The sequence below is a fragment of the Galeopterus variegatus genome, unplaced genomic scaffold (genome assembly GCF_000696425.1).
Source record: "Galeopterus variegatus unplaced genomic scaffold, G_variegatus-3.0.2 Scaffold3673, whole genome shotgun sequence".
Lineage (NCBI taxonomy): Eukaryota > Metazoa > Chordata > Mammalia > Dermoptera > Cynocephalidae > Galeopterus > Galeopterus variegatus.
The window spans coordinates 154,214-169,105 of record NW_007729784.1 but is presented as its reverse complement, the minus strand read 5'-3'; the positions used below and the strand labels follow the sequence as shown (position 1 = coordinate 169,105).

The 14,892-nt window shown below is 37.4% G+C and overlaps 1 protein-coding gene across 1 annotated transcript in view; it reads right to left on the bottom strand.

The window, feature by feature from the left end:
* Positions 1 to 2,848: 2,848 nt before the first annotated feature.
* The window catches only part of LOC103601308 (zinc finger protein 782-like), a 52,597-nt gene continuing 40,553 nt past the window's right edge, over positions 2,849 to 14,892 (bottom strand). The window contains 2 exon segments of the mRNA XM_008585688.1: positions 2,849 to 2,961; positions 3,196 to 4,003. Of these exon segments, the coding sequence (XP_008583910.1) occupies positions 2,873 to 2,961; positions 3,196 to 4,003 (897 nt within the window). The 3' untranslated portion in view covers positions 2,849 to 2,872.

The following is a 14,892-nucleotide window of genomic DNA, read 5'->3' as shown; positions in this document are numbered from 1 at the left end:
CATAATATTCCTGTATAATCATTTTTTAAAATTTCTGTAAGTCAGCTGTAATGTCCCCTTTTTCATTTCTGATTTTAAAAATTTGAATCTTCTCTCTTTTTATCTTGGTTAATCTAAGTAAAGATTTGGAAAGATTTGTCAGTTTTGTTAATCATTTCAAAGACTAGCTTTTGGTTTTATTAATTTTCTTTATTTTTCTATTCTTTAATTTTCACTCTATTTTTTCTTTCCTTCTACTTGCTTTAAATTTAGTTTGCTCTTCTTTTTCCTTTGTATTAGGATAGCTGTTTAGGTTATTGATATCACCCCTCCCCTTTTTGGGGGTGGTTGGCCAATACAGAGATTGAAAAATGAACCTTCCCCTTTTTTATATAGGAGTTTACAGCTATAGATTTTCTGTTAAGCACTGCTTTTGCTTCATCTTATGAATTTTGGTATGTTGGGCCTTTATTTTCGGTCATTACAAGGTATTTTCTACTTTCCCTTGTTACTTTCTTCTTTGATTCATTAATTATTTCCACATATTTGTAAGTTTCCCAATTTGTTAATTTCAAAGTTCATTTCACTGGGGTCACAGAAGATAGTATTATTTCGATATTTTTAAGTTTATTGAGGCTTGTTTTGTGGCCCAATATATGGTCTATTCTGGAGAATGTTCCATGTGCACTTGAGAAGAATGTGTATTCTGAAATTATTGGGTACAGTGTTTTCTGTGTATGTCTACCGTCTAGTTGATTTATAGTGTTCACATCCTCTGTTTCCTTATTGATATTCTGTCTGGTTATTCTATCCATTATTTAAAGTGGGTCAGTGAAGTCTCCAACTATTAATGTTTAATTGTTTATTTCTCCTTTCATTTCTATCAGTTTTAGTTTCATGTAGTTTTGGCTCAATTGTTAGGTGCATATGTGTTTATAATTGTTATAGTGTCTTCCTGATGGACTGACCATTTTGTTATTATAAAATGTCTCTCTTTATATCTAATAACATTTTTTTAAAAGTCTGTTTTGTCTAATACTATAGCCACTCCAGTTTTCTTCTCGTTGCTGTTTGGATGAAATATCTTTTTCCATCTCCTTACTTCCAGTCTTTTTGTATCTTTGAATCTAATTTGTGTCTCCTTAGACAGTATATACTTGGATCTTTTTTCTGTTAACTGATCTGACCATCTCTTCCTTTTTACTGGATTGTTTAATCCACTTATTTAATTTTATTATTGATATAGTTCAATTTTTATGTCATTTTACATTTGTTTTCTGTGGCTTCCCCTCCCCCGCAATTCCTCTTTTACTGCTTTGTTTGCTGTTGCTTTGTCTCCCATGGATTTATCACCACTCTTCCTGTGGGTGATGGAGCCACAAAAAGGAGTACTCAAAGCCCACCTCTTCCGAGCAGTGAGAAGCCCCAAAGGGGTTAATCTCCCAGTACCCTCAAGAGAGAGGCATTCCTTCCTTTTGGGAAATTAACCATGAATTGGGGTTCTCTCCCCACATTTATTTTCCAGGCCAGAAAGTTACAGAAAAAGAACATAGGTGGGGTAATAGTTTAACAATAGAGGCTGGTAACAAGCAAAGTGTCATTCCATAATGCAATTTGTAAGAGGTTAAGTTGACCCACCAACAAAAGCTTGATCTTAGCAAACATTCTCTCTTCTTACAGCAATCCCTTCCCAGTATCTTTACATATTAATCAGTAACTTGTCTGTCCTTGAGCCAGCAACATTGCTGTGTTACAGTTCTTTATCTTACAACAGAGACTATGGCCTGGGGAAAGTTTCCTGTCTCTTGCAAGGTTAACATTTGAAACTGCAAGGCTTTGGAAAACCAGGCCCTGTGAAATACATTTGCTTTATGTACACTCCATAGTTGTATCCATTGGATTGATAAAAGTTTGAGTCCTTCCCCTCCTCGGAAGTTCCCCCAGAATACCCGAATGGACGCCAACAGCCTTTGGTCTCCTTTGGAGCAGGGAAACCTTTTTCTCCTTAAAGTAGTTGTGCTTGGGGTATACAAAGGTGTCAGGAGATGTAAAGAGTGGCTTTGTGTCAACAACAAGGCATATTTACTTAGAGCTGCATGGTGGCTGCTCACCTTTCAACCAATAAAACATCTAACATTTTAGGTCCATCCAAAGCCCTGTATCAGGTGGTACCACCTATTTCATTGCACTGAAAGGATGCTTATTGTATAAATTTCCTTATAATCTTTGAGGGACTTCTTGACTTAGTAACCTTGTGATAAGGTCTGAACCTTCTGGCTGACTTAAGTTTGGCCTACACAGCAGTTCCCTGCTTTCCTAGCAGAAGGATATCTAAATTACATGTAGGAACAAATAGACCCAAACATGTAAGAGGTCAATAAAATACAAGCTTAAATTTTTCTCAGGAGATATTCAAATGGTAAAGATGTGGAAGGGAAGAATTTTGCTCCACAGATGTATTCTGTAGCCCTGGGTACTTTTATCTCATGCTGTGCCATGTTAATGTATCACACTAAGGTTGTCCTCAAGATTGCACCAGTTTCCTCAGGAGATATTCAAATGGTAAAGATGTGGAAGGGAAGAATTTTGCTCCACAGATGTATTCGGTAGCCCTGGGTACTTTTATCTCATGCTGTGCCATGTTAATGTATCACACTAAGGTTGTCCTCAAGATTGCACCAGTTTCTTTATGACAGGGCCCTGGCAATTTGTTAGGCAAGTCCTGGATGTGGTGTACATCCTGGGCACCCACATTCCAGTCAAAGCCCCACTTAGAGGAAAGAGAGATTGGGGAATTTAGAACAGCTATGTGCCTAGAGGAAAAATAAAGTTGGCACTGGTGGAGAGATCAGTACCTGTGTGATGTGTGTGAGTTATCTAATGGGGTATGACTTCATTCAAAAGGACTTTCCATAGTTCCTTGAACGAAACAGAAGCCTGTGTGAATTCTTTGATATACCCTGAGGATTGCCTTTTGGACAAGTTCTTCCTATATTCATATGGTTTCTCTCCTGTGGGAATTCTCTGATATATTGTGAGGACTGTCTTCTGGGACTGTTTTCTTACAATCACTGCATTCATCTGGTTTTTCCCATGACTATTTCTGATGTCTATTGTGGCGGTCTTTTTGTCAGAAGGACTTTCTACAGTACTTACATCAGTAGGGCTCCCCTCTCCCTGAATTCTCTGGTATGCACCTAAGAGTTGACTTCTTATACAACTTCCCATATTCATTGCATTCATAAGTTTTCTCCCCACTGTGAGTTCTCTGATGTATTCTGAGGTTTGATTTCTGGCCAAAAGTTTTCCCACATTTATTGCACTGAAAGGGTTTCTCCCCTGTATGAATTCTCTGATGATCACTAAGGATTGCTTTCCGGACAAAATTTTTCCCACATTCATTACATTTAAATGGTTTCTCCCCAGTGTGAATTCTTTGATGCACTCTGAGGGTTGATGTCCGGGCAAAAGTTTTCCCACATTCATTACATTTAAATGGTTTTTCTCCTGTGTGAGTTTTCTGATGTTGAATGAGATGGTCTTTTCGCCAGAAGGATTTTTCACATTCATTACATTGATAAGTTTTCTCCCCACTATGAGTTCTCTGATGTATTCTGAGGTTTGACTTCTGGCCAAAAGTCTTTCCACATTCATTACATTGAAAGGATTTCTCCCCTGTGTGAATTCTATGATGATCTCTGAGGGTTGATTTCTGAACAAAAGTTTTCCCACATTCACTACATTCATAGGGTTTCTCTCCTGTGTGAATTCTCTGATGTCCCCTGAGAGTTGACTTCTGGACAAAAGTTTTCCCACATTCATTACATCTATAGGGTTTCTCTGCTGTATGAATTCTCTGATGTGTACTGAGGTGTGACTTCTGGGAGAAAGTCTTTCCACATTCATTACATTCAAATGGTTTCTCTCCTGTGTGAGTTCTCTGATGTTGAATGAGATGTCCTTTCTGACAGAAGGATTTCCCGCATTCATTACATTTATAGGGTTTTATCTCAGAATGCACTCTCTGGCGTACTTTGCAGGCCGATATCTGGTAGGATTTCCTATTTTCATGATATTCAAAGGATTTATCCCCAGTTTGTGTTCTGTCACCACATACCAATGAACTCTCTCCTGCTACAGTTCTCTGAGGTTGAGTGAGGTGCGACTTCCTGCTGAAATTACTTCCAGTTGTGTTACATTCATAATGTTTCACAGCCATGTTACATTTATTGTACTCCTCCACAGATGGCTTTTCAAAGAAAGATTTCCCACATTGTTTAAGATGGGGGTGTTTCTCCCCTGTGTCAGTTTTCTTGTGGTCAAAGAGAGTTCTCATATTACAGTGTTTACTAACTTCATCATATTTACAGGAACAGTCAATAGTATCACAGGTTTTCCCAACTGCATTACATTCAAAAGCTTGCTCCAAAGTTTGAAACTTTTGATGCTCAGGAAGATTTTCTTTATAACTGAGGGCTTTCATGTTTCTATTATATTCATAAAATTTCTCTCCAGTCTGAGTTCTCTCAAACTTAATTTTGAAAGGCAAATTCTCACATACATTATAGCAACCTTTCTTTGTTGAATAGTTTCTATTATTAATGATAAGTTCAGAAATACTTTGCAATTTCACTCCTGATGAGTCACATCTGCAGGGCATCTTTGTTGAAGAAACAGGAGCTATGTGCAGATTAAATGGTTTTCCCCAAACTTTCTCTCTAGTCAGGGTTCTGTTATTGATAATTATTACTTGCTCCAAGTATTTGCCTTTGATTTTCTTGTTCCTCTTGATCAGGTCATTATCTTTGTAATCTTTTAAAACTGAGAAAATTGAAAACATCTTATGAATCTTACATCTGTTATGGGTAGGGCTTACAGACATATAGCCTATGTTGCATTTCATTCTCTTGTTTCTCAAGATTGTGTGTGTGTGTGTGTGTGTGTGTGTGTGTATGCCTACAACTTCCCTCCTTTAAAAAATATCAACATAGTGCAAATGGGAGAGAAAATTGGTAATGAATACAAGTCTGCATATGACATACTTTTTTCCTGAGTAGATAAAGGAAAGAAAAGGAAGGCAGAAATTAGAGTTTTATAAAGGTGGTTATTTCAGGGAGCAAGAAAATCAGAGAATGGGAGGAATAAAATGAAGATAAAGAGTTAAGTAGAGGAACAAGAAAAGTCAGGAGATAATTGTATTCACAGAATAGGCCCAACAGGGGAAGGGTGTGTTTTGAGGAGGTAAATTACAGTCTAGGTCCTGACACTGTCTAGACTATACTGGTAGAATACTCAATTGTCTACACTCTTCCAGTTTGATATTCCTCATTTCTATTAACTCTTCAACATCAAATTAAATTTATAATGGGACCAACTTCCTTGAGATTAAATGAAGACGTTTGTAGCTCAGGCTCTAACCCATTGCTGTGATTCACAGAAACAAACAAGTATAAAACTGATGAAAAGAAAATCCATTTTTGCTAAACTAAATTGGATTTACCGCTCCATTCTGGCTATTGTACCTCTGATTTATTCTATCAGAAATGAAAAATAAGTGAACCTGACCATCCTGTGGTAAGTTTTCATATTTCAATCTGATATGAGTGGTGTAATTTTAAATGGGGTATCATGGAAGGCCTTCCTGCAAAGATGACATTTAAGAAAGGTTTGAACGCTTTATGTATTCTAAATGCCCGTCCTTGATAGGTTATACTGGAAATATCTGCTACTTCTGGCTCATCTCTTAACACTTTATGCATGAAACAATATTTATATGCATAAAATTTTTATGTGCAACTTAGCAGTATTGAGTGAATACTCATAGAATTAGAAACCATGTAAAGAAACAGAACACAAATGACTTTGCAAAAATCCCTATTCATCCCTGTCTGGCTAACAACTTCTTCACACTTAGAGTTCACCACTTTCCTAATATTTATGTAATCATTTTCTTGCTTTTCTTTATAGTTTTACTACCAATATATGAATTCCTAAAAATGTTGTTGAGTTTTGCCTGTTCCTGATCTTCACATAAATGTAATCATGTATGCATGTTTATATTTTTTAGTTTCTCTTTCTTAACATTATGTTTGTAATCACAGATTTTACATGGCTGTATGATTCTCCCTTAAAGAATACAAATATATCTCTGTTCTATTGCTGATGAGCCCAAATTTTCACAAATATAATCAATATTGCCATTAATATTCTTTTACGCAGTCAAGAGAATACAATCATACATTGTAGGGTATACAGTTAAGAAAGGGATTGCCTGGTTACAATGTATGAAAACTTTACCTTGACTAGATAACATCCTCCTGATTTCATAGTGGCTTTACCAGTTTACACTTCTAGTCAGTGGATATGCGTCAAAAGTTCTTGTTCCCAGTCTTCTGCCCATTTTTCAATTGGGTTGCTTACCACATTGACTTGCAGAAGTTCTCTATGTTTTCAGGAAGCTTATCCTTGCACTATGTACATATTCAGCTACTCTGTGGCTTGTGTTTTCGCACTTTTAATGGTATCTTTTCTGAACAAAGTTATTAATTTTAATGGACTTAAATTTATTAATACTTTCTTTTGACTGGTGCTTTTTGTGCCTTTGGGCTTTCTAAGAAAAGTCTTGCAATACAAAGGTGTTCACCCCTAAACTGACTTTCTAAAGTCTAATTACCCACAGAATTCTGTCTGCCATTGCTCAGTAACTCACTTGGGTGACTCTGGTTTGAAAATTCCTCCTCTGGGAAACAAGGCTCTTCTCCTTGCTCCAACTTGAAGATCACCTCTGGTTTGAAAATGCAGTACCCTGTAAATAGGGAACAGTTGAGGACTGCAGATATTGGAGCTTTTTGGTCTCCAAAAGTGGAAGATACAGCTTCAAAAGCACCATCATGAAGGCGCTCATTTGAATATGTCACTGGGAGTTGACAACACAAACATTCTTTTTAGCCCTCAAAAAGGTTTAGTTACTTTAGACTCACGAATGAAAAACCTAAATAATATTTAACTTTTTAAATAAAGTATTCATATGTACTGGCGCATAAAAAGGAAATGTCTTCTATACAGAGTTACAAGGGTAAGTTATGCTTATATGCTCACCCAGTGAGACGAGGTGGTTGTAGTTCTCCAGCATCACATCTCTGTACAGGGTCCTCTGAGCAGGGCCCATGTGCTGCCACTCCTCCTCCGTGAACTCCACAGTGACGTCCTCGAATGACACTAATTCCTGTAACAACACATTTCTGTTCAACCTAAAGGGTTCAGAATTAGGTGGCACAGAAAATACCCATGAAAATAATTCTTATCATGTTTACAATAAAGAGCTTAAAGTTAATGAATATAAAGGATGACTATTTTAAATCTAATTTTATCTTATACTTTGAAAGTACTCAATTAGTAAAATGTTTATAACATAGTTAATTTATATATTTGTAATTTATATACATGTATTATCAATAGATATATTAGTGAAACTTTTGTTTTTTCTCCTTTTTGTAGCCAAAAATTATAAATAAACATCCTACAGTTTTTTATCCAATGGACTACCCTGGGCATACTTTAGGGCAGGGGTCAGCAAATTACAGCCTGTGGGCCAAATTTGGCTTGCTGCTTTTTAAATAAGTTGTACTGGAACATAGCCACACCCAGTCATTTAAAATTGTCTATTGCTGCTTCTGTGCTGAAACATCAGCACTGAAAAGTTTCATCAGAGACATCGTGGCTGTCAAAACTGAAAATATTTACTACTGTTCCTTTACAGAAAAAAATGTGTTGACCTCTGGACTAAACAATCCAGTTAAAGAAAAGACTATTTGACAGCATTAAAAAAAAAAAACAAAGAAAACACTTTTTTTTTCCCTGCAGCTGTCTGGTACGGAACCCTTGACTTTGGTGTTATAATACTGTGCTGTATCAACTTAGCTACCCAGCCAGCCCCAAAACACATTTTTTTATATAGAGATATATGTAGATTGAAAGTAAAAGGATGGAAAAAGATATATCATATAATCATTAACCAAAAGAAAGCTGATGTGGTTAACATTGAAACAGTAGATTTTAAGATAAGAAAGAATTATAAAAGCAATGCATAACAATTTATAATGATAAAAAGGTCCTTTCAACAGAAGATATAATAAGCCTAAACTGGTTTGCACTTGAAAACATAGCTTCCAAATACAATCATTTCTCATTATTCACATGTCATGTATTTGTGAATTCACCTACTCACTAAAGTTTATTTGTAGCCTAAAAATCAATACCCCTAATGATTTTGTGGTCACTCATGGACATATACAATATAACACAAAATTTAAGTTGCCTGACACAAATGTTCCCAGCTGAGGTTGAACAGGGTGATATTTTGCCTTCTTTCTTTAGTTCTGATACTATAAACAAGTATCTTTTTCTCAGTCTATTTAGGGCCAAATTTTTCACATTTTTGTGCTTTTTCTTGATGATTTCACCTTTTTAATTAGTTCTCAACTATAGCACTGACGTGCTGTCTAGTGTTTCTAAGCACAAGAGAGCTGTGATATGCCTCATGGAGAAAATGCCTGGGTTAGGTAAGGTTTGTTCTGTCATTAGTTATTGTGCTGTTGGTCACTAGTTCTATGTTTATGAATCAAGAATATTATTTAAGGTGTGTTTAAACAGAAAGGTACATAAAACAAAATTATGTATTGAGTGGTTGATGAAAATATGACCAGAGGCTCACAGGAACCTACCTCTGTATTTCCATTCTAAGCAATGGTTCAGTATTTACTAACAGAACTGACATATAAAAACAAAGTGAGAGAAATGAGATACATAGACATGGTATGGAGATACACAGATCTACTATTATAATTAGTGGTTTTAATACAATTGTCTCAGTAACTCATGGAAAAGCAGATTGAAAAAAACAATAGGGATATATAACTGGAGTCAGCCAGCTACAGCCCAAAGGCTAAATCCAGCCATCACTATTTTTCTGTAAATAAAATTTTAATGGAACACAGCCACATTCATTTTCTCATGCATTATCTATGGCTGCTATAGCACTACAAATGGCAGTGTTCAGTGGTTGCAGCAGAAATCATATTTCCCACAAAGCCTACTGACCCAGAAAAAATTTGCTGACCACTGATATAAAAGATTTAAATGACAAAATTGGGCTGGCTGGTTAGGTTAGCTCAGTTGGTTAGAGTGTGGTGCTGGTAACTCCGAGGTCAAGGGTTTGATCCCTGTACCGGCCAGCTACACACACACAACGACAAAATTAACCAATCGACTAACTGACATAATAGGATAACCTCTGCATAACACAATTTTCTGGTGTACTTTACACATTAAAAAGAACAAAATGGACAATATATCTCATCAAATTAGAAAAAATTACAACCATACACTGTGGCTTTGGAGTTTAGAGATGCAGAGTGTTAAAAAGAGCAATGCTCACATCCTCACAACAAGAACAAAGCTGGGAAAATTGAAAATTGTTTCTTATTGAACCTATCAGGAGAGAGATAGGCACGTAAAGGGAGAATCAGGACCTGCTTGTTTGCGTACTGGAGTAGATGCCACCAAACTCCATAGATGACAATAGGAAGATAAAACTAGAAAAATTTTAACAACCTGCTAAATGTCAAGTATATGCTAGTGTGAGTGTGTGATGTTCCTGGGGGCCACACAAATGGGAAATTCCACTTTGCTACAAGATCAAGGGAAAAATCAAAAGAGGAATTAGAAAATACACTGAGACTACTCAGATAAAAACACTAACTGCCGGGCCGGCCCGGTGGCGCACTGGATAGTGCGCTGCTTGGGAAGCGCGGCAGCGCTCCCGTCCGAGGGTTCGGATCCCACGTACAGACCGGCTCCCGCTCACTGGCTGAGCGAGGCGCGGGAGCAACGCCGAGGCTTGCGATCCCGTCGCCGGTCCCCGGTCCGGTACGGGGGCAACACTGAGGGTTGCGATCCGTTGCCGGACACGGAAAAAAGACAAAAAGACAAAAAAAAAAAACACTAACTGCCAAAACTATGGGATGCACCTAAAAAGCAGTGCTTTAGAGTAAAATTTACAGCTCCCCACCTACATCAAAAAAGTTCTCAAATCAATAATCTAACTATATACAAGAATCTAAATGAAAGTGGGGCCACTACTACCAACCTTACAGAAATAAAAAGGACAATAAGAGAATATAATGAACAACTATACACCAACAAATTAGATAACATAGTAGAAATGGACAAATTTCTAGAAGCCCCAAAACTACCAAATCTGGCTCAAAAGGAAAGAGAAAATCTGAACAGACCCATACAAGGAGACTGATTCAGCAATCAAAATCCTCCCAACAAAGAAAAGCCAAGATCAGCCGGTTTCACTGGTGAATTCTCCCAAACATTTAAAAAATTAACATCAATCCTCCCTTAATTCTTCCAAAAACCAAATAAGGGGGAACACTTTCTAACTCATTTTATGAGTTACTTTGAACCAAAGCCAGATAAAGAAATCACAAGAAAACTATAGATCAATATTCCTAATGAATATAGGTACAAAAGTCCTCAACAAAATTGTAGCAAATCAAATCCAGCATCATAAAAAGGATTATGTACTACGATCAAACAATTTATTCTAGGAATGCAAGCTAGCTCACCACAAGAAAATCAATCAATTTAATATATCACATTAACAGAATGAAGGAAGGAAGCCACATGACTTTCAATTGATACAGAAAAAGCGTTTGACAAAATCCAAAACACTTTCATGATAAAATCATTCAACATTGTAGGAACAGCAGGGAGCTTCCTCAACACAATAAAAAGCATTCATGAAAAACCCACAGCTAACATCACACCCGAGTCTAAGAGACAGGTAGGTTTCCTCCAAAGATCAGGAGAAAGACAAGGATGCCCGCTTTCACTGTTTCTATTTACCATACTGGAAGTTCTAGCCAGAGCAAATACACAAGAAAAGGAAGAAAAGGAACCCAAATTAGAAAGAAAAAAGTAAAACTATCTCTATTCATAGACCACGTGATCTAATATATAGAAAATACCAAAGAATCCATAACAAACTATTAGAGCTAATAGATGAATTCAGCCAAGTTGTAGGATACAAGATGAACACAAAAACATCATTTGTATCTTCATACACTAGCAATGAACAACTTGAAAAAATTAAGAAAATCCCATTCCTTTTCTATAAAGGAATGATGTACTGATATACATTACAACATGAATAAACCTTGAAAACAGTATGCTAAGTGAAAGAAACAATCAAAAGACCACATATTATATAATTTAACTTATTAGAAATGTGCAGAATAGGCAAATCTATCTATCTACTAATTTATTTTTGCTGGCCAGTACAGGGATCAAACTACTGAACCTGGCCAGCTCTCAAAATCTGTAGAGACAGAGCATAGATTAGTGGCTGCTCAGGGCTGGGGTTGAACATGTCAGGATAAGGGGGTGACAGGTAATGATATGGAATTTCATTCTGAAGTAATTAAAATGTCCTAAAATTGATTGGGGTGATGACTGCACAACACTGTGACTATACTAAAAACCACTGAATTGTGCACTTTAAATGTGTGAATTGTATGGTATGTAAACTATACGTCCGTACAGCTGTTACAAAAAAAGACACACCAGAAGAAATAGGATTACTCAGATTTTCTATATCCTATTAAAGAAATTGAATTCATAAATAAAAAACAGCCACAAGAAAACTCCAAGGTCAGCTGGCTTCATGGATATATTTTTTCCAAATATTTAAGGAAGAAATAACAGCAATCTTTAACGCTTTCAGAAAACAGAAAATGAATAACTGTTTCCCAACTCATTTTATGAGAGCACAACGTTGATGTCACAACCTGATAAGACACTACATGAAAGGAAAAGTACAGGCCAATATCTTTCCTTTAATGTAGACAAAAAAATACTAATTGAAATATTAAAAAATTGAATTCAGAGATCTATTAAAGGGATAATACAGCACAACCAAATGGGAATTATCTCAGGAATGCAAGGTTGGTTAAACATTGCTAAATAATATACCAATATAATTCCCTCCCTTAACAGAATAAAGGGATAAAATTATATGATTATCTCACTAGATGGAGGAAAAACATTTGACAAAATTTAATACCCATGTGTGATAAAAAGAAAAACTCTCAGGAAACTAAAAACAAAAAAGGAAACTTCCTCATTCTAATAAAGGATATATATAAAGAAAACCTACAGTTAAAACAAGACTCAGTGGTGAAATATTGAGTACTTTACCCTTAGGTGAGGTATATGACAAGGATTTCTATTATCACCACTTGTAGTCAACATTTAATGGAAGTCCTAGAAACAAGGCTACAAAGAAATTAACAATATAAACACTGGAAAGGAAGAAGTAAAACTGTCTATATTTGCCAAAAAATTATTGTGCACATTTAAAATCCAAAAGCTTATTTGTAATAAGCTATTTTGCTAAAGTGAATTTAGCAAAATTCCTAGGCATAAGATCAATATTTAAAATCCGTTGTATTTTTTTTTTTTTTTTGTCTTTTTTTTCGTGTCCGGCAACGGGATCGCAACCCTCGGTGTTACGCCCGCACCTCGCTCAGCCAGTGAGCGGGAACCGGTCTGTATGTGGGATCCGAACCCTCGGCAGGAGCGCCACCGCGCTCCCAAGCGGCGCACTGTAGCAGTGTGCCACCGGGCCGGCCCAAAATCCGTTGTATTTCAATAAAACAAAAACAACAGGAAAATACAATTTAAAAAACATTATCATTTGCAGTAACGTCAAAAGAGATCGAATAACTAGGAAGAAATCTAATGAAAGATGTCAAAGACTTCACCTCTACTCCAAAAAACTTCACAGCAGGATTTTCTCTGGAAACTGATAAAATTTCTATGAAAATGCAAAGGACCTATAACAGCTGAGGAAGCAGAATCTGGAGGCCTTACACTACCACATTTCATGACTTACTATAAAGCAACAGTAATTATGACAGTGAAGTAATAGCAAAAAGGTAAAATAACTGGATGAAAAGGATACAGTCTAGATTGACCTCGCATATATATGGTCACTTGATTGACAACAGAAACTCTGCTGCAATTCAGCGGACAGAGGATGGCCCTTTCAACAAATGGTGCTAGAACAACTGGATATCCATACGGAAATAGGAGCCCTGCCACTCATCTTCTACCATATACAAAAGCTTGATCCTGCTGGACCAAACTCGTGCTGAACATATGTTTATTCTACGACCTGGCAATTCCATTTCCTGATATATCCCAAGAACAAAGAGGACATGCCAAAAGACATGACAGAATATTCACGGCAGCTTTATTCATAATAGCCCCAAACTGGAAAAACACAAATGAAAAACTCACCAACAGGAGAATGAGCAAATAAATCATGGTATATTCACATGATGAAATACTGCTCCCAGCAATAAAAGGGAAATACTGAACACACAGCAACAATGATGAATTTTAAAAATGTATGTACAGAGGAAGAACCCACCTCCTCTTTCCTTGAAAAAGAGTACACATTGTATGATTCCACTTATACAATGTTCAGAAATGAATTTATCCTTTTTTTCAACATGTGAGGTTGGAACAGTGGCTGCCCTGTAGAGGGGAGCAGTGGTCATCAACTGGGAACTGGCAGGAAAGGAATTTCAGGGGTGAGTCCATCTTAATCTGGGGGTTAAATTATATGAGTATACACATGTAGAAATCCATCCAGTCATACACCTCAATGTACGTTACTGATATTAAAACTATCTCAGTTAAAGAACTAAATAAATAAAAGGAAAAGAGAGTACATACACGAGAAAAAATTTTTTATTTTTATTTTTTTTGTCTTTTTGTCTTTTTCTGTGTCCGGCAACGGATCGCAACCCTCAGTGTTGCCCCCGTACCGGACCGGGGACCGGCAACGGGATTGCAACCCTCAGTGTTGCTCCCGCGCCTCGCTCAGCCAGTGAGCGGGAACCGGTCTGCATGTGGGATCCGAACCCTCGGGCAGGAGCGCTACCGCGCTTCCCAAGCGGTGCACTATCCAGTGCGCCACCGGGCCAGCCCTACACGAGAAAAATTTAACAAAATCTGTATAGTTGGTAATTTGGGAAGGTAGGAATACGACAGGTCTTCAAAAAGTTCATGGAAAGATTAGCATTATTTTTTAATTGCATTTTTCCACAAACTTTTTGAAGTATCCTCGTATATTTATACTTATTACATTATTTCTTTTGTGTCTGTCTATATTTCAAAAATTCCTCAATTCCTTATAAGAAGAGGAAATTTGGACACAGACATGTACAGATGAAAGATAAGACAATACAGGGAGAAGATGGACATCTACAAACCAAGGAGAGAGGCCTGGGACAGACCCTCCCTCACAGCCTCAGAAGGAGCCAACCCTGCTGACATCTTGATCTCAATGTCCAGCCTCCAGAACAGTGAGAAAACAAATGTCTGTCATGTAAGGCACTAGTCTGTATACTTTGTTATGGGAGCCCCAGCAAACAATACATCTAGTCTGGTCCTGCTGTTGATCTCCATCCCCATCTCAGAGGGACACACACACACACACACACACACACACGCACACACGCACGTGGCTGGACGATATGGGGATCTGAACCCTTGACTTTGGTGTTTGTTACAAGGTGGCATTCTAGGGGCCGGCCCGGTGGTGCACTGCTGTAGTGCGCCGCTTGGGAAGTGTGGCGTCGCTCCCGCCAAGGGTTCGGATCCCACATACAGACCGGTTCCCGCTCACTGGCTGAGCGAGGTGCGGGCGTAACACCAAGGGTTGCGATCCCGTTGCCAGTCCCAGTCCGGTACGGTACGGGCGCGACACTGAGGGTTGCGATCCGTTGCCGGACACGGAAAAAGACAAAAAAAAAAAAAAAAAAAAAAAAAAGGGGA